The sequence below is a fragment of the Ranitomeya imitator genome, chromosome 5 (genome assembly GCF_032444005.1).
Source record: "Ranitomeya imitator isolate aRanImi1 chromosome 5, aRanImi1.pri, whole genome shotgun sequence".
Lineage (NCBI taxonomy): Eukaryota > Metazoa > Chordata > Amphibia > Anura > Dendrobatidae > Ranitomeya > Ranitomeya imitator.
In genome coordinates, this window is record NC_091286.1 from 584,993,438 (window position 1) to 585,014,213 (window position 20,776).

Genomic DNA, 20,776 nt, shown 5'->3' on the forward strand with positions numbered 1-20,776 from the left:
ACTTTAGGGTTTTCACCAAAGACAAGTCCAACCAAGGGATAGCAGACAGAAAGATATTGATAAAGCCTTTCTAGATCGCAACCAAGGATTTCTCTCTCCCACTCCTACAACAATCCTAAATTCAAGAGAAGTGAGCAGCTATATAATAGGATCTGAAATCGGGCAAGGGTATGCCCCCTGAGGACTTAGCATGATATAGTGTGTTTCTGATGATCAAGGAGGTTTAAAACAATAGGCTTAAACTGAAGCAAGGCTCCTGAAGAAGGATGAGGGGGTGCTAATTGGAAGAGCTTGGATTACGTACTTTTAGAGTCCTGAGGATAATGTTCATCTTAAAGATTTTAGCAGTCCCTATTGAAGAAGTTTAGAGAAATGAAGAGAACATGTCAGACTAATGTCTCTTGGTAGCAATATCCCTAAATATTTTATAGCTGAATTAGCTCATTTAAAGATGAAAGCAGCCTTGAGAAGCACTAAAATGGAAGGAGAAGTGTTTAACGTTCAGAGCCTCCAGTTTGGAGAAATTGATTTTAAAATTAGATAGGCCATTGTATGTACAGAATTCTGCCATGCAGTTTGGGAGTGAGGAGGCTGGATTATTAATGAAGAAAAAAGGATCATCTGCATAGGCCAAGGGCTCATAATATTTGTGTTGGACCGGACCCACCTGAGGAATATCTCTAATTTCTTTCTTTCAATGTTCTTTTTATTGAAAACATGTTTATACAATCATTTTCAGTGAGTTAACGAAAACATAAAACAACTTTAGAATATAGAGTATAATACAAGAATATCGCTTGTTACTAATTCTTTAAGTGCTATTTGTCAGGTATATATATACATTCAAACATATATAGTGTCATTTTGTCAAATCAAGTATACTCTATTCTTGGTTTAAATTTGACTGAAAAATCTTGCAAAAAGAGAAATCAACTTGTACATTCGAAGATAAGAAGGGTTAGAAGAAGAAAGGGAATGCAAGTTAGGGTTAGAAGAGTAGGGATGGGGGGGGTAGGGGGTTGGTACCTGGGATGTTAGTGTAATGGCTTAAGGTGTTGTTTCTGCTATCTTCGAAAGGAAAGCTTGTTGTGTCCTATAGAGGGTCCAAGGTTTCCAAACATGGTTAAAGTTTACTAAGTTATGATTGACTCTGGCGGCCAATTCCTCGATATGATATAGTTGTTCTATTTTAAGATGTAGTTGGGCGGCTGTGGGTATTGTCTTGGTGTTCCAGTGCAATGGTATCAAGGATTTCCCAGCTGCTATGATGAATTGAGCTAATTTATCAGCTGCTCTGTCATTTGTCCAAATTGTAACGTGCAGGAAAATATTTTCGGGTTTACATGTAGTGCGCTTATTTAGTAGTTTATATATCATAGAGTTAACCTCTTTCCAGAGGGGGGCTAAAGACGGGCAGGACCACCATATGTGTAAGTAGTTGCCTTCTTCAATGCCACATCTCCAGCAGACAGCGGACGCAGCATGATGCCATCTTTGGATCAGCTTGGGCGTGATATACCATCTAGTGACTAGTTTAAAAGAATTTTCTTGGATTCTTACACATTTTGAGTGACCGTGTGAGTTCCTATAAATGTGTTTGATTTGTGAGTCAGTAAAGGTGCAACCCAAGTCCTTTTCCCATCTGGCCAGGTAGGCGCGCTTCAATGTTATGTCTATTTTAATTAAGGATTGATATATAGTTGACAGAACCTTGGTAGGAGGTCTCAGTCCTGCACATAGACTTTCGTAGGCGGTTAATGGTCTGTTGAGATCGGCTTGTCGGTTATATTGATTTGTTATATGAGAGAGTTTTCTGTGTTGCAGGAAAGTTAGGCCAGAGAGACCTGGGATTTTGTGTAAATCTTCCAATGGTATAGGGACGCCGTCTTCCAGTATGCGCTCTAATGGAATTTGTGTAGCTTGTTTTGGGAGGGAATCCAACAAGTCTGCGATTTTTGCTAAGGGGGGATAAAGGTGAATATCTCTAATTTAAGTAAGAAAATTAAAGGAGACAGTGGACATCCCTGACGTGTAACATTGTGAATAGCAAATTCCTTAGACAAGACCCCATTTACCTTTACCCTTACCCTGGCAGTCGGCTTTGTGTATACAGCAGAAATCCAACAAAGCATTTTGAACTTCAGGCCGATACTACAGAGTGTTTCATTCATGAAGGTCCAGTTTACCGTCAAAGGCTTTTTCTGCATCAGTAGATAGAAGCATAAGGAGATTGAAAATTCCTTTTGGCTATATGTATGAGATTCAATGCCTTAGTTGTTTCGTTGTATTGTCTCTAGCCTCTCTACTACTTATGAAACCTACCTGGTCTGGGTGCATAATATCTATTTAATGCAGGCACAATTTGGCCGCAAGCATTTTCACAAGTAATTTAATATCCACAAGTCGACGAGTGAGATGGATCTATAACTTGTACATTGAAATGGGTCTTTTCCTTCCTTATGAATGACGGATACTGTATATGAGCTCATAAGGAATCTCCTGGGAAAGATATAGCTTTGAGGCTGGAATTTAGATGGGGATAAAGATATCCAAGAACTGTTTATAATAGGGCAAGGAGAACCTGTCCGGGCCCAGGGCCTTCGGCAATTTGGACTAATTTATGGCTGTTCAGTTATACCTTTTTTTTACTGTATTGGGTAACTTAGTAGACTGCGGTGTTTTATACAGAGGTCTCCATAAAGGCATGTAGTATACAGTACAGACCAAAAGTTTGGACACCCCATCTCATTTAAAGATTTGTCTGCATTTTCATGACTATGAAAATTGTAAATTTACACTGAAGGCATCAAAACTATGAAGTAACACATGTGGAATTATATACTTAACAAAAAAATGTGAAACAACTGAAAATATGTCTTGTATTCTAGGTTCTTCAAAGTAGCCACCTTTTGCTTTGATGACTGCTTTTCATAGTCATGAAAATACAGACAAATCTTTAAATGAGAAGGTCTGTATATTTTTTACAAATGGAGGCTACAGACAATATGGCCTAGAAAATGTCAGAGGTATCTGCTGGGAGATCATCTTGATATATATCATACCCTGATGGACATTATAAAACAAGTGTTAAAGACCCTAGAATTTAATGTGTTTTTTTTATGCAGTTAATAAAGTTAAAGTAATTTCTTTGTAGAAAGGTGAAGCTGACGCAGTAACACTAGATGGAGGGTACTTGTACACTGCAGGGCAATGTGGTCTTGTTCCTGCAATGGGAGAGTACTATAACCAAGGTAAGAACATCCACTATGTAGTCAGTGCCATGTACTACAGGAAAGTCCCGATGTCTGCTGGATAATGCCACTGTAACAAACAATTATACAGTACAGAAGAAAGATTGGTACAAAGTACTGTATGGTAGTTATTACTAACCATAATGATACTATAATAGGGCCCGTATGGACAGTCTACTGCCCAAATAAAAGAACTGTTAGATGCACAAATGGTGCTAAATAGTGTTCAGGTATAGTAATTCACTGCCAAGATAAATAATGATGGCACTAGGGACCATACAGTGACCATATAGTGGTGGCATAGAAGGCTTACATACCATAGGCCCAATCACAACTTTACATTTCTCTTATCTGTCTCTAAAAGTAATGTGCACATACTGACACTAATGCTACAGTATATGCCACAGCCTGCACTGATAGGGATAAGAGACTTTTAGGGATAAGAGACTTGAAACTGCATTGCCGGCTCTGAACCCACAAGTCGATCATTCCGGTACATAGAGACGCTGAAATTAACATAGAGTTCACTAAAAATAATCTCCTTGCACCCCTGAACTCCACACTAGAAGAAAACAATCACAACACTCCAAAAGATGCAATGAGAAATTCACATTTAACTTTATTGAAGTGCCAGCAAATTTGATTTTCTGATTGCATCTCTTGGAGCTCCATTAGTGTTTTCTGGGTTTGGGTGGTGTCCACTGCCACTGTAGCACGCTCACTGAACTGGGGGTGCCCAACCATTATATTTACTGACCTCACACTAGGTGATCATGTTAACGTCCATGAAGAAACAATGTGTCTCATAACATTTCTTCTCCTAGGGACATAAGATACGGTATATATATGTATACCATAGATATTTTTGGCTGAGAAGTAACACTAGATATACCTCTATATTGCAGTAGTCTCTTGATAAACTGATCATATGGAAATCTCTTCTACTTTACAGATGATTTGAAACCATGCAGAACAAGTGGATCAAAAACACAAGGTACTGGCTTAATCTCAATCAATGTTCTGCTAGAGAAGTACATATTCCAATTCCTGACTAATTATGATTATGGTTTTCTTATCAGCCCATTTAAAGCAGTTTCATGCTGTGGGAACCAGTGGTACCATTACATGAGAGAGGTTGAGATGTTTCAACATGTTTCGATAATATACAGGGTGGGTCATTTATATGGATACACCTAAATAAAATGGGAACGGTTGGTGATATCAACTTCCTGTTTGTGACACATTAGTATATGGGAGGGGGAAAACTTTTCAAGATGGGTGGTGACCATGGCGGCCATTGTGAAGTCAGTTATTTTGTATCCAACTTTATTTTTTTCAATGGGAAGGTCATGTGATACATCAAACTTATTGAGAATTTCAGAAGAAAAACAATGGTGTGCTTGGTTTTAACGTAACTTTATTCTTTCATGAGTTAGTTCCAGGTTTATGACCACTTATAAAATGTGTTCAAAGTGCTGCCCATTGTGTTTTGTTGTCAAAGCAACTCTCTTCTCCCACTCTTGACACACTGATAGCAACACCTCAGAAGAAATACTAGCACAGGCTTCCAGTGTCCATTGTTTCAGATGCTGCACATCTCGTATCTGCACAGCATAGACAATTGTCTTCACATGACCCCAAAGATAAAAGTCTAAGGGGGTCAGATCGGGAGACCTTGGTGGCCATTCAACTGGCTCACGATGACCAATCCACTTTCCAGGAAACTGTTCATGTAGGAATGCTCGGACCTGACATCCAAGATGGTGTACCACCCATATTGAAAAGTTTTCCCCCTCTCATATACTAATGTGCCACAAACAGGAAGTTGATATCACCAACCATTCCCATTTACTATAGGTGTCTCCATATAAATTCTCCACCCTGTAGAATGAAAAGCAAGTCAGCCCAGGCAGAGTAGTCTGGATAAAGGAAAAGAGGACCACAAAGTGTCTCTCTTCGGTGTATTGCTGCCTATGCAAATGTACTGCTGCATATTCAAATAGAAATAGACCTGTCAACAAGCCAGGCTGGTCGAGGAGAAGCCAAATCTTTTTCCCCATGCCTGGCTTCTTTCCAGGCTATATTTTCATATTTGGACCAAAGCTGTTCACAAAACAAAATCTCCACTGTAAGACTGAAAATATTAGATCTTCAGAATTTTCCGTATTTCTGCACAAATTTGACTACATCAGACTACATCAGATTTTCAGGCAAATCCTAAAAGTCAAATGAAGAGAACCAAACACAGGAGTCAGACTTGGTCACTATTTTTATTCAGGGTCCAGTATCACATGTCTGTGAGTGACAAAAGGATGTGGACCTTTGCTTTTAGTATCTGATGTGAATTCCCCTACACCTAAATGTTTCTGGCAATCACTGATTAGTCCAGATGAATTTTAGCCCATAGCTCCCTGCAAAACAGAGTCAACTCTGTTATGTTGGTGGGTTTTCTCCCATAAATTGCTAGTGTCAAGTCCTTCCACATCATTTCTAGAGGATTACGGTGAGGACTTTGACTTAGTAGTTCCAAAAATGTAACTTTATTATTTTTAACTATTGTTTAGTAGACCTTGTCTGCTTTGAGTCGTTGTCTTGCTGCTTGATCTGATTATAGTTAGATGTCCTGACATGTTCCTTTACAATTTGCTGGTAGAATTCATAATTCCCGGCAAGCCGTCCTATCCCAGATGCAGCAAAACAGCCCCAAACCATGATACCATTAGGACTGTGTTTTTCACAGATGGTATCAGGTTTGTATGTTGAAATGCAGTGCTTTCTTAGCTCTAAAGATAACTCTTCTCATTTAAACCAAAAAGCTTTAGTTTGGTCTCATCCATCCAAAAAACATTGTTCAATAGCCTTCTGGTTAGCACAGGTTACATTTAGCAAACTGCACACAGGCAGCAATGTTCTTTATGGAGAGCAGTGGCCTTATTCTTGCAATCCTGTCATGCACACCATTGGTGTTCAGTGTCCTCCTGATGGTGGACTAATGAACATTAACATTACCTAAAGTGAGACAGGCCTTTAGCTGCTTAGAGTTTATCCTTGGCTCCTTTGTGACCTTGTAGACTATTATGCACCCTGCTTTTGAGGTGATCTTTGCTGTTTGAGGGTAATAATAGTCTTTTATTTCCTTAATTTGCTTAAAATCTGACTGGATAAGTGGAGTCCGAACTTTTTAGAAATGGTTTTGCAACCTATTCCAGCCTTATTAGCATCAACAACTCTTCTTCAGAGGTCCTTATAAATCTTTCTTGTTTGTGCCACAATACACTTTCATAAATCTGTTGTGAATATCCGACTTTGATCGATCCTTTTGCTTTAAAGAAAACAAGTCACTTGCTCATACCTTATCTTCATATTGATTGAAAATACCAGGTTCTAATTTCATCTTTAAATGATCTGCTAACCTTAAAGGATCAGATACTTTTGAGACTCACCAACATGTGATATTAAGTCATTTTTCTCCAATACAATATTTTTGACTCATTTGTTTGTTTAGTTTCATTTGATCTACTGTTAGGAGTTTTGCGAAAGTTTATGTAGCTTTTGGTCAAACATATGCAGAGAAATATGGTCAACTCTGAAGTGTACACAAACTTTTAAACACCACTGTATATCATTACAATGGCAATTTACTAAGCCATGGACTGCACTTACTATATTGCTACTGATACAAAACTAAGTATGATGTTTACTAGCCTTATACCAAATCTATTATCATGACACAGTGATGATGATTCTCCTTGTACAGCATAACCAGACAATGACTGTGCTTAAGATGACCACAGAAAGAGGACATATTGAATTTTAATACAGGAAAGATATATATCTTGGTACCATGTTAGCCAGTAGATAGAAAAATATTTAGAATTGAGAGTCCTCAGTGGTTGATACCTTTTAATGGCTAACTGAAAAGATGGTAACAAATTGCAAGCTTTCCAGACTACACAGGTCTCTTCATCAGGCAAAGCCCATCATGAAAGAGTACATATTGAATTTTAGGATTGTTACTTTCAATAGATGGCACCAGATTTCCTCTCCTCTTTATTTTCCAAGGGAGCATAGCGTGGCTTGTAAGTCTCTCTACTTCGACTTGGCACTCTCCACAAGAAGAAACTTCAGACCCTCTGTCAAAGTCCTCTCACCCAGCCATTCAGATCTCCTGCTTTACACTGATGAGGGGCTTAACCCCAAAACAAGTATCTGCAAATGGAGCTCCTCGTTTGGCTGTAATTCTTAGTAATGTGGCAAGAGTCTGCAAAAAGTTGACATAGACTAAAAGGCTTGCTACTTACTCTAGGACGCCAGTTACATTTTTTTATCATTCACTACATGATGTGATGGGGCCATTATCGTAGGTGGATAATAATTTTAAATTGTCTTCACATTGATTAGTAAGTTAACTGCATTATAAAAAAAACACAGTATGAAGGTGTAGATTTGTCCTCATTGTGTAAATTACAATTTTCCTTCTCTACAAAGGAACATATTACGCTGTTGCTGTTGTAAAGAAAAGTAACAAAGACATCTCATGGAACAATCTAAAAGGCAAGATGTCGTGTCATACAGCCGTGGGACGCACTGCGGGCTGGAATATTCCTGTAGGTCTTATTAATAAGAAGAATAATAATTGTGATATTGGTGAGTGTAAAACAATGTGACAATAATACAAAGAGCTTAGAATGAGATAAAGAACTGTCCACATTGCAACCTGATCTGCGAGAGTCTAGGAAACTTCCACCCTCAAATCCATCACACAGAAATATCTACTGTTAATAAACAGAACCAATGGTGAGCGGAACCATCAAGAGTGATGGAGCTTCCACTGCAAATCCCATCAGATTTGGTGGAAGGAATATAGTGTAGTTGCATTCTACATTATTCTTCCCATCAAAATAATGGACACTATGTATTATACAGAAGCCATGATGCATATGAAAAAAGAGCCTACGTTGGGGACCTTAGCCATGCTTTGCTGCTCTAATTCTTTATTTCTATTGTACAGAAGTACCCTCAGTTATAAAAGGGATTGTCCATGATTTTAAGAAAGTGGGCAAATAGCATGAAATGGAATAAATCAAATAACCATTACTCACGCTTTAGATCCTCTGGTGCTCCTGCACCACTGCTCAGGTGATCTTAGCTGGTCCTGCAGCAATGTCCTCATAGATCATTTATTTGACGAGCTGAGGCCAATGACTGGCTGCATGAATGATGTACAAGGCGTCATTACCACACAACAGGCAGGGACCATTGGGGCAGGAGGACATTTCAGGTAATTTATTTGACATTATTTTCTGCTCTTGGGGAAATTTCATAAAACCCCCAAAATATTATGGAAATCAGCGAGGATGGTCTGTCTAATCTGAGCACCCTGCTGTCCTACTTCATACCTGTGACTAAACTACATGTACCAGCAATGTATAAATCCAGTTCACATGAACACTGCACAAAGATGACGGTTCTTGCATACGGTACATTTTATTTAGGATTTGGGCATGTTACATAATTTCTAAGTCTTTGTTCACCTGTTCATTTGGAAGTTCGGTTTTCTGTACAAATAAATAGAATTCATGCCCAAAATGGACCCATTTCCTAAGTGATGTAAACAGAAGCAGAGGAGCCCCATTGATTATTATGGAGTCTACCTGGTTAGTGCTTAGTGTCAGTTTTCAAAACAAAAGAAGAAATTTAGCATGCTGCGCTTTTTCTTCTCTTCTAAAAATGGGCACAAAAAAGTTACCCAGATGGACTCCATAATATTGAGGGGGCCCCCTCTACCATTTGTATCAGTAAGCAAACAGGTCAATTTTGGACATGAATTCATTGGACATGAAGTTGGACTGTTCCTAAAATGGGACAAACTCTCAGAAGGACATGTGAACATAGCCTAACATGAACATTTGGGAGAAGTACCCAGTGGCCATGATACTTAAAGAGAACATGTCAGATTTCCCAGGCCCCCAAACCGCCACCATGTCATTGAACATAGAACATATTGACCCATTTAAGAAAATCCTAAGAAAACCATTCTTGTGGCTTATAGATTTTTGAATCTCCATAAAATTAATTTTATAATTTGGCTTACAATATATTTATTAGTGGGTGACTAGTCATAGTGGTCTCCATGGACAAATCTTCACACTGATCATAATATCCCACCCCTGTGGGCATGAGTGACATGATTTGCAAGAGCGGCATCACAAGCCACATGACTGAGGAATCAATGCTTAACGCTACATCTGCCAGTGTCCAGTGAGCTATCCCTTTATGCACAGTGCCCCGGGCTCTCTGCAGTGAATAATACCTTACTCCTCTGCTCCAGTGACCACCATAGTGCTGTTTGGATGCCAGATTAGTCAGGCAGAGCAGATGGGAAGCCTTTGGTTTGAAGCCCTCACTGCACAGAGCCGCTGATGGATGAAGAGACCATCCCCAGGACACCTACGATCAGAGCGAAGGGGAAGTGAATCTTGGATCACATATATGGCCCGGTCAGCAGCTTGGTGAGATCAAAACCGCCTTCACATTCCCCTTATATACCAATTTATATAGCCAGCTAGCATGGTAATGATAATTCTAATCAGAAATCTGTACCACTAGTCAAAACAGGACCTAAAAGACCTGTCATCAAAAACATAGCAACAACATGAAAAGGATGATACACGGTCAAAAGAAGTATCATGCAAAAAAATATAAACTTTATTAATGTTTAAATATAACAAGCGCATGGAAGGTGATACAGAAAATGGCACCACAGAAAAAGACACTGTAAAAACTAGCAGGAGGCACATGCACAGGAATATCATTCCACAAAGATATAGTAATCACGTACTCATAATATCTACGGACATAGTCCAGAAAAAATAAGCAAAAATATGTAAAATAACCTAAAAAATAAACATAACAAAATAAATATGGCTATATATGGAATAATCCATTTAAAGTGGGAACCAGACTGCCAGCAGCAATCAAAACAAATAACCTCAGATCACAGTCCTAAGAACACTAATAGATTGACAGTGCACTATATAGGAATCATATTCAGCATAGGACTGCCGATCTACATCATCTATAGTTAATAATATGAAGCAGCTATACTGCGTAAGCCACCGCAGAATGGTACCCACCGCAATGTGGACTGAGGATCCTGGGGACGCGCCTCCGCCCCAATGCGCGTTTCGGTGAGAAAACCTTCGTCAGGGGGCATACAGAGTGAATGAGCATCGGGTTTAAAAAGAGAAGACCCCGGAAGTAAAGGCTAGCGTGAACCGGAAGTAGACGCACGGCGTCATGGCAACCATAGCGCCGGCACACTCCGAAAGAAGCCGAAGGACGCCAAAGAACACAGGGGCCCCATGTGATCAAGAGCGTCCAACAGCCCCCACGGACATGCGCAGGCGCAAGGACGTCCGACAGACTGCACGGCATACACAGCGTAGGTATACAATATATAAATAGAAAAACCGCTTAGATCACAGTATTACCGGAATACCCAACTCGACCGCAAGGTGTACATATAAAAATGTATATATAATAAAGATGTTACAAACTCGGCACATATGCAGAGGGTATCCCGGAAATGGATACATGTCGTCATGGCAACATAACGCTCAGAATGATACGAGGCTGTGGAGAAATAGCACAGGCCATAGAACCGACATGATCCAGAACACCGGACCACAGCTCAGAAAACTTAAAAAAACAAACAAAATAAACACAATACCGCCGTACATAAGACCGACACAAACTACGCTGATCCAGAAACCGGAATAAATTAAACTGCAGATAGATCGCATATACTTATACTTAACCGGCATACCTATGCAAAACAAAAGCATACAATAACACTACTAAATGTCTAGCCATCTCAATCGCCACTAGCTCCCCCACATGTAGATGGACTACCACCAATATTCAATTAACAACAGAATACAACAATATTATGCGTAAGGTGATAGCACACAAGATTGAAGAAAAAGTCCATGCAAGTCCTCATAAAGGAAACGTCCTAATCCCTGAAATGGGTTAATTTGATAGTAGCAGAGGCTTGATCCCAGGGATAGAGCTGATCTTGACAGACGTACCACTTCACAGGGTCAAGATACACTAGGAAAACAACGAAACAGTTAAAAAATGATTAAGAACAATAAAACAGCGACCCCACCATGGCGCCAAACCACAGCATAACCCAATGATTATAGGAAGGGGGCATAACTGATGTTATCATTAAGACCCGCAGGCTGGACCATGTTAAGCGTCCAGATCCACCTGGATTCAACACGGGCTAACCGCTGAAAAGTGCCCCCTCCACGAATTGGCATCGCAATTATGGAACCTCTTGAAATGGCGTGGCAGTGTCTTAAGGGTGGTAATATCATCAACCGCGGCCGCTGCGCCAATGCCCAAAACATGCTCGCGTATACGTGTTTTTAGTTGGCGAGTGGTCATTCCAACATACATTTTTTCACACGGACATGTCACCATATATATAAAGTTCTTACTGAGGCAAGAGATCTTTTTCTTAATTTTATATTTGCGTGAACCGTCAGAATTGGAAAAGATCCCAACTCTCTCAATATTTGGGCATGCAACGCAGCGGCCGCAGGGGGAACACCCCACCCGGACAGCCATAGAGTCCAGAAACATAGCATAGCCTAACATGAACATTTGGGAGAAGTACCCAGTGGCCATGATACTTAAAGAGAACATGTCAGATTTCCCAGGCCCCCAAACCGCCACCATGTCATTGAACATAGAACATATTGACCCATTTAAGAAAATCCTAAGAAAACCATTCTTGTGGCTTATAGATTTTTGAATCTCCATAAAATTAATTTTATAATTTGGCTTACAATATATTTATTAGTTGGTGACTAGTCATAGTGGTCTCCATGGACAAATCTTCACAGTGATCATAATATCCCACCCCTGTGGGCATGAGTGACATGATTTGCAAGAGCGGCATCACAAGCCACATGACTGAGGAATCAATGCTTAACGCTACATCTGCCAGTGTCCAGTGAGCTATCCCTTTATGCACAGTGCCTCGGGCTCTCTGCAGTGAATAATACCTTACTCCTCTGCTCCAGTGACCACTATGGTGCTGTTTGGATGCCAGATTAGTCAGGCAGAGCAGATGGGAAGCCTTTGGTTTGAAGCCCTCACTGCAGAGAGCCGCTGATGGATGAAGAGACCATCCCCAGGACACCTACGATCAGAGCGAAGGGGAAGTGAATCTTGGATCACATATATGGCCCGGTCAGCAGGTTGGTGAGATCAAAACCGCCGTCACATTCCCCTTATGCAGTGAGTTCTGGATAAACTAAGCTGACTATGGTGCTTCAAAACATGATGTAAAAGCCATCTAATGAAAGATATGCTGACTGTGGCATTTCCCAGAGTGGTTGGTACCGTGCCATCATTCTTCAGTAAATGAAAATGAGGTAAACGCAGGGTAATCAGAGCAATTATTGTACCAAGGGTGCAGACCTGTCGACTCTAATTAGTTTTTAAAAAGTGATGGCCTATTCTTAGTGCGTGCAGAAGGGTGTAATTTATTTTGGTACTAGTAATGTACTCTGTATATATGCTATTCATAATATATGAAAGTATAGGGTATATTTATCTATACAACCTAAGAGGACACATATATGCTGGTAATATCCCAGGGCAAAGACTCATGTTACTGGTGACTGATCTAATATGCAGTTTTTATAAATGGGAAATTTATGGAATGTAACTTATACTGAGTCATCTGCTCCATGTATATGGCAGGTTCCTACTTTAGTAAAAGCTGTGCTCCTGGCTCCGATATCGATTCCACCTTCTGCCAGTTATGTATCGGTGACCCACAAAAACCGCTCACAGATGCGAAGTGCTCTCCCAGTGATGCTGAAGCTTATTTTGGATACTCTGGAGCCTTCAGGTACCAGAATTGCATAGTCTCTAATTATCTTGTATTCATATTTATAAAATGAGGAAATGATTACCGCAATCTTTGGCCGAGTTCAGACGTCCGTGTATCACAGTCCGTAAGGCACGGACTGCAGCAGATCTCCTGACCTGATCTCAGCAGCCTCACAGGCATAAATGAGGTTGTCAAGTCCATGTATCAAAGTCCATACTCGGTCCATGATACACAAACAACTGAATGAGGCCTTAGTGTGATGTTATCAACACCACTATGTACAGGTCCTTCTCAAAAAATTAGCATATAGTGTTAAATTTCATTATTTACCATAATGTAATGATTACAATTAAACTTTCATATATTATAGATTCATTATCCACCAACTGAAATTTGTCAGGTCATTTATTGTTTTAATACTGATGATTTTGGCATACAACTCCTGATAACCCAAAAAACCTGTCTCAATAAATTAGCATATCAAGAAAAGGTTCTCTAAACGACCTATTACCCTAATCTTCTGAATCAACTAATTAACTCTAAACACATGCAAAAGATACCTGAGGCTTTTATAAACTCCCTGCCTGGTTCATTACTCAAAACCCCCATCATGGGTAAGACTAGCGACCTGACAGATGTCAAGAAGGCCATCATTGACACCCTCAAGCAAGAGGGTAAGACCCAGAAAGAAATTTCTCAACAAATAGGCTGTTCCCAGAGTGCTGTATCAAGGCACCTCAATGGTAAGTCTGTTGGAAGGAAACAATGTGGCAGAAAACGCTGTACAACGAGAAGAGGAGACCGGATTCTGAGGAAGATTGTGGAGAAGGACCGATTCCAGACCTTGGGGAACCTGAGGAAGCAGTGGACTGAGTCTGGTGTGGAAACATCCAGAGCCACCGTGCACAGGCGTGTGCAGGAAATGGGCTACAGGTGCCGCATTCCCCAGGTAAAGCCACTTTTGAACCATAAACAGCAGCAGAGGCGCCTGACCTGGGCTACAGAGAAGCAGCACTGGACTGTTGCTAAGTGGTCCCAAGTACTTTTTTCTGATGAAAGCAAATTTTGCATGTCATTCGGAAATCAAGGTGCCAGAGTCTGGAGGAAGACTGGGGAGAAGGAAATGCCAAAATGCCTGAAGTCCAGTGTCAAGTACCCACAGTCAGTGATGGTGTGGGGTGCCATGTCAGCTGCTGGTGTTGGTCCACTGTGTTTCATCAAGGGCAGGGTCAATGCAGCTAGCTATCAGGTGATTTTGGAGCACTTCATGCTTCCATCAGCTGAAATGCTTTATGGAGATGAAGATTTCATTTTTCAGCACGACCTGGCACCTGCTCACAGTGCCAAAACCACTGGTAAATGGTTTACTGACCATGGTATTACTGTGCTCAATTGGCCTGCCAACTCTCCTGACCTGAACCCCATAGAGAATCTGTGGGATATTGTGAAGAGAAAGTTGAGAGACGCAAGACCCAACACTCTGGATGAGCTTAAGGCCGCTATTGAAGCATCCTGGGCCTCCATAACATCTCAGCAGTGTCACAGGCTGATTGCCTCCATGCCACGCCGCATTGAAGCAGTCATTTCTGCCAAAGGATTTCCGACCAAGTATTGAGTGCATAACTGAACATTATTATTTGATGGTTTTTTTGTTTGTTATTAAAAAACACTTTTATATGATTGGATGGGTGAAATATGCTAATTTATTGAGACAGGTTTTTTGGGTTATCAGGAGTTGTATGCCAAAATCATCAGTATTAAAACAATAAAAGACCTGACAAATTTCAGTTGGTGGATAATGAATATATAATATATGAAAGTTTAATTGTAATCATTACATTATGGTAAATAATGAAATTTAACACTATATGCTAATTTTTTGAGAAGGACCTGTATACTAACCCAGGAGTTGATGGATAACAGACTTTTGGAATCAATATTAATGGTCAGCATTCATGCAGGAGTTTAAAGCTGGCCTTTAAACCACTTTGTTTCCCGACTTCTCATACAGCCAACTGTTCCTGTGTTCTCTATGAGGAGAGCCTAATAGGACACTATCAAAATCATCTGGCAGTGACTTAAGGTACCCTCACACTCAACGATATCGCTAGCGAGCCGTGACGTTGCAGCGTCCTGGCTAGCGATATCGTTGAGTTTGACACACAGCAGCGATCTGGATCCTGCTGTGCCATCGATGGTCGGTGCAGAAAGTCCAGAACTTTATTTCATCGCTGGACCTCCTGCAGACATCGCTGACTCGGTGTGTGTGACGCCGATTCAGCGATGTCTTCACTGGTAACCAGGGTAAACATCGGGTTACTAAGCGCAGGGCCGCGCTTAGTAACCCGATGTTTACCCTGGTTACCAGCGTAAACGTAAAAAAAACAAACACTACATACTTACATTCCGGTGTCTGTCCTCCGGCGCTCTGCTTCTCTGCACTGTGAGCGCCGGCCAGCCGGAAAGCAGAGCACAGCGGTGACATCACCGCTGTGCTTTCCGGCTGGCGCTCACAGTCAGTGCAGAGAAGCACAGCGCCGGGGGACAGACACCGGAATGTAAGTATGTAGTGTTTGTTTGTTTTTACGTTTACGCTGGTAACCAGGGTAAACATCGGGTTACTAAGCGCGGCCCTGCGCTTACTAACCCAATGTTTACCCTGGTTACCAGGGGATCGGCATCGTTGGTCGCTGGAGAGCTGTCTGTGTGACAGCTCTCCAGCGACCACACAGCGACGCTGCAGCGATCGGGATCATTGTCTGGATCGCTGCAGCGTCGCTAAATGTGACGGTACCTTTACCTGCCTGCAGAACAAAAGGATCGGGTGATTGAATTCCAGCCGCCCTTTCCTTATCCCCACTGACATAATCTGTTGTGAGAAAGCCTGGAGCCCCCATACACATGATGGTCCACCGATCCCACAGAAATTGGCCAGTTCAGACATCCTTTATCGATTGTGAGTGAATAGTGGAAGATAGAATAGAAGCAATTGCTGCAAAATCATTTCTAAGTATAAAGCTGGAGTCACACACAATGTATAAAAAATCTGTCCCATTTTGTCTTCTGAGAATCGCACAAATGTTCTCCGTATGGTGATCCATATGTCATCCGTGTGCAATGCCAGGATGCATTTTTTTCTCAAAAAATTATCTGTGTGTCATCCATATGGTGAGATTTTCACACACACTTCCAAAATGGGCAAATAATGGCTGAGCCAATTTCCTGTCACCTGCCAAATGCCTGAGAATTTCTCGCAAGTCACACGCATGGTCCGTGTGCTGTGCGATTTTTTTTTTCTCACACCCATAGACTTGCATTGGCGTATCTCAGCTGATATACGATGACAATCGCAGCATGCTGCGATTTCACTCGCAAGTATAATACGGACGAGAAACAAAAACAGATGATGGGAGCTGCCCCATAGATTAACATTGGTCCAAGTGCTATGCGATTTTTTATCGCTTAGCATTCGTCCGTATTACACTGTAGTGTGACCCTGGCCTAACCCTTACCCGATCCCCACCACCCCAAAACTAGCCTTGGCACACAGTGGATGGCAACTATCCATACCAGTGGTTACCAAACTTATTACCAGATGACAACCTTGGGCCATTCTTGAAGAACTCCTAACTCTGTGCCTGCCTCAAATAATGTTGGTGTTAGGGTCAGTAATTATTTCCTAATGCCATAATTTAACTTATATTAATTAACTACTTTGCAACTTCAAACACGCAGAAATCAGTTTGCCTTCCCCCTGCTCTACAGCAATAGATGTGCCTAGGGGTCATGTTGCTCCATTAATATCTAGAGACTGAGAAATGAGTGAATTATGTGACAATCTGAAGACACGTCTAACTACTAAAATATTACACAACAAATTAACACGACGCTCTTTTGATGCTGGTATTATTGTGTGGTATAATGTATAATGAGCAATAATAGATTAATATACTGTATATTTCTTATTATTAGGTGTCTTGTTGAAAAAGGAGATGTAGCTTTTGTGAAGCACACAACAGTATCTGAGAATACAGACGGTAAGAAAATATTGTATTTCCTCTGATATATTGCTATAAAGCTTATATTTAACATCATTCCTCCCAAATTCAATTTTTTCCCTATTTAGGAGATCATTTTGGTGGATTGGTTCCTTCGAAAGCCTGGTAACTAGAGTTGAGCGACCTTGACCTTTTTAGAGTCGAGCCGGGTTTCGCGAAACCCGACTATCTCAAAAGTCGGGTCGAGTGAAATCGGCCGATTATGACGTAAAGTCGGGATCGACCGAAACACGAAACCCAATGCAAGTCAATGGGGCAGCATAGTCGGCAGTGAGTGGGGGCCAGGAAAACACCTAGAGTGCCCATTTTAATGTCAAAACCATCCATTCTTCTTAATGAAGCTTGTCAAGCGTAATTTACCTTATAATAATTGGAAGGCATTTGAAATTGGGGGTCATTTGGCTAAAGTTGTGGTGGGTAGGGCTGGTTCAAGTAATTAGTGGGCCCAGGAAATCTGGACCACGTCACGGCAGTGGAGCAGGGAGAGGTAAGTATTTCAACTTTGCAAGTGCTTTGAACCTGAGCAAGTAGGGGGGGCCCACTCGTTGGCATTGGCACTGGCACAGGGCCCCTCAAAGTACAGCGGTTTGTTTGCACGGCGGGGGCGCCTCCCACCGGCAGCAACACTTTTGCGTACTATGAGAGGCCCTGTGCCAGTGACGTCGCCAACTAGTATTCCTCCCCCCACCTGATGAAGGAACCTGCACTTTCATCTGCACCTTCCTCTTTGTCCCCGTGTAAGGTGGTATGGTATGCGGGAAGGGGGACCTGACTTTCAGCAGGGTCACAATGTTGTTGTGTAGCGTGCACGGGGAATGTTGCGTTATGGGTCAATGTACCAGCAGACTCATCTATCACTGGCTGGGCAATGGGCAGGATGAGGAGGAAACACAGATATAGGCCCAAAGAATAAAGTTGGCTAAATGCAGTTAAAAATTGGTAACACAGGAATAACCAGGGGGCATTGCAGTGGAGGACAACTGGAATGAGAGGCTGACACAGAGAGTAGGCCCAAATCAGTAAGTAGTCGAAATGCAGTTCAAAATTGGCAACCGTAGTAAACAGGCGGCACAGCTTTGTTCAGTGGAGGAGAACAGCAAGGAGTGGCAGACACCGATAGTAGGCCCCAACCCAACTAGTAGGCCAAATGCAGTCTAACATTAACAACTACTTAACGAGCGCCTGAAAACGGAATTTCAGGACAGGAAACCAGGAGAACAGCAAGGAGTGGCAGACACCGATAGTAGGCCCCAAACCAACTAGTACGCCAAATGCAGTTGTTCCGTTTAACCACAATTTAATGAGAGCCTGAAGATAGAAGTTCAGGAAAGGCAACCTGGAGAACACCTTGGAGTGGAACACACCATCTCTCTACACCCCATACCCAATTTGTAGGCCTAATGCAGTGTAGTTTCCAAGAACTACTAAACGAGAGCCGGAAGATCGAAGCTCAGGAAAGGCAACCTGGAGAACACCTTGGAGTGGAACAAACCATCTCTCTCCACCCCATACCCAATTTGTAGCCCTAATGCAGTGTAGTTTCCAACAACTACTAAACGAGAGCCGGAAGATCGAAGCTCAGGAAAGGCAACCTGGAGAACACCTTGGAGTGGAACACACCATCTCTCTACACCCCATACCCAATTTGTAGGCCTAATGCAGTGTAGTTTCCAAGAACTACTAAACGAGAGCCGGAAGATCGAAGCTCAGGAAAGGCAACCTGGAGAACACCTTGGAGTGGAACACACCATCTCTCTACACCCCATACCCAATTTCTAGGCCTAATGCAGCGTAGTTTCCAACAACTACTAAACGAGAGCATGAAGATCGAAGCATTGGCGAGGAAACCTGGGGAACACCTTGGAGTGGAACACACCATCTCTCTACACCCCATACCCAATTTGTAGGCCTAATGCAGTGTAGTTTCCAACAACTACTAAACGAGAGCCGGAAGATCGAAGCTCAGGAAAGGCAACCTGGAGAACACCTTGGAGTGGAACACACCATCTCTCTACACCCCATACCCAATTTGTAGGCCTAATGCAGTGTAGTTTCCAAGAACTACTAAACGAGAGCCGGAAGATCGAAGCTCAGGAAAGGCAACCTGGAGAACACCTTGGAGTGGAACACACAATCTCTCTACACCCCATACCCAATTTGTAGGCCTAATGCAGTGTAGTTTCCAAGAACTACTAAACGAGAGCCGGAAGATCGAAGCTCAGGAAAGGCAACCTGGAGAACACCTTGGAGTGGAACACACCATCTCTCTACACCCCATACCCAATTTGTAGGCCTAATGCAGTGTAGTTTCCAACAACTACTAAACGAGAGCCGGAAGATCGAAGCTCAGGAAAGGCAACCTGGAGAACACCTTGGAGTGGAACACACCATCTCTCTACACCCCATACCCAATTTGTAGGCCTAATGCAGTGTAGTTTCCAACAACTAGTAAACGAGAGCCGGAAGATCGAAGCTCAGGAAAGGCAACCTGGAGAACACCTTGGAGTGGAAAACACCATCTCTCTACACCCCATACCCAATTTGTAGGCCTAATGCAGTGTAGTTTCCAAGAACTACTAAACGAGAGCCGGAAGATCGAAGCTCAGGAAAGGCAACCTGGAGAACACCTTGGAGTGGAACACACCATCTCTCTACACCCCATACCCAATTTGTAGGCCTAATGCAGCGTAGTTTCCAACAACTACTAAACGAGAGCCGGAAGATCGAAGCTCAGGAAAGGCAACCTGGAGAACACCTTGGAGTGGAACACACCATCTCTCTACACCCCATACCCAATTTGTAGGCCTAATGCAGTGTAGTTTCCAAGAACTACTAAACGAGAGCCGGAAGATCGAAGCTCAGGAAAGGCAACCTGGAGAACACCTTGGAGTGGAACACACCATCTCTCTACACCCCATACCCAATTTCTAGGCCTAATGCAGCGTAGTTTCCAACAACTACTAAACGAGAGCATGAAGATCGAAGCATTGGCGAGGAAACCTGGGGAACACCTTGGAGTGGAACACACCATCTCTCTACACCCCATACCCAATTTGTAGGCCTAATGCAGCGTAGTTTCCAACAACTACTAAGCGAGAGCCGGAAGATCGAAGCTCAGGAAAGGCAACCTGGAGAACACCTTGGAGTGGAACACACCATCTCTCTACACCCCATACCCAATTTGTAGGCCTAATGCAGTGTAGTTTCCAAGAACTACTAAACGAGAGCCGGAAGATCGAAGCTCAGGAAAGGCAACCTGGAGAACACCTTGGAGTGGAACACACCATCTCTCTACACCCCATACCCAATTTGTAGGCCTAATGCAGTGTAGTTTCCAAGAACTACTAAACGAGAGCCGGAAGATCGAAGCTCAGGAAAGGCAACCTGGAGAACACCTTGGAGTGGAACACACCATCTCTCTACACCCCATACCCAATTTGTAGGCCTAATGCAGCGTAGTTTCCAACAACTACTAAACGAGAGCATGAAGATCGAAGCATTGGCGAGGAAACCTGGGGAACACCTTGGAGTGGAACACACCATCTCTCTAC

At 42.2% G+C, this 20,776-nt stretch overlaps 1 protein-coding gene across 1 annotated transcript in view; it reads left to right on the top strand.

Annotated features, from left to right (window-relative positions):
* Positions 1 to 20,776, top strand: part of LOC138638540 (serotransferrin-B-like) — an 83,028-nt gene that overhangs the window by 34,615 nt on the left and 27,637 nt on the right. The window contains exons 10-14 of the mRNA XM_069727920.1: positions 3,155 to 3,251; positions 4,204 to 4,245; positions 7,740 to 7,898; positions 13,035 to 13,185; positions 17,140 to 17,204. Coding sequence (XP_069584021.1) covers positions 3,155 to 3,251; positions 4,204 to 4,245; positions 7,740 to 7,898; positions 13,035 to 13,185; positions 17,140 to 17,204 — 514 coding nt within the window. The remainder of the gene's footprint in view (positions 1 to 3,154; positions 3,252 to 4,203; positions 4,246 to 7,739; positions 7,899 to 13,034; positions 13,186 to 17,139; positions 17,205 to 20,776) is intronic.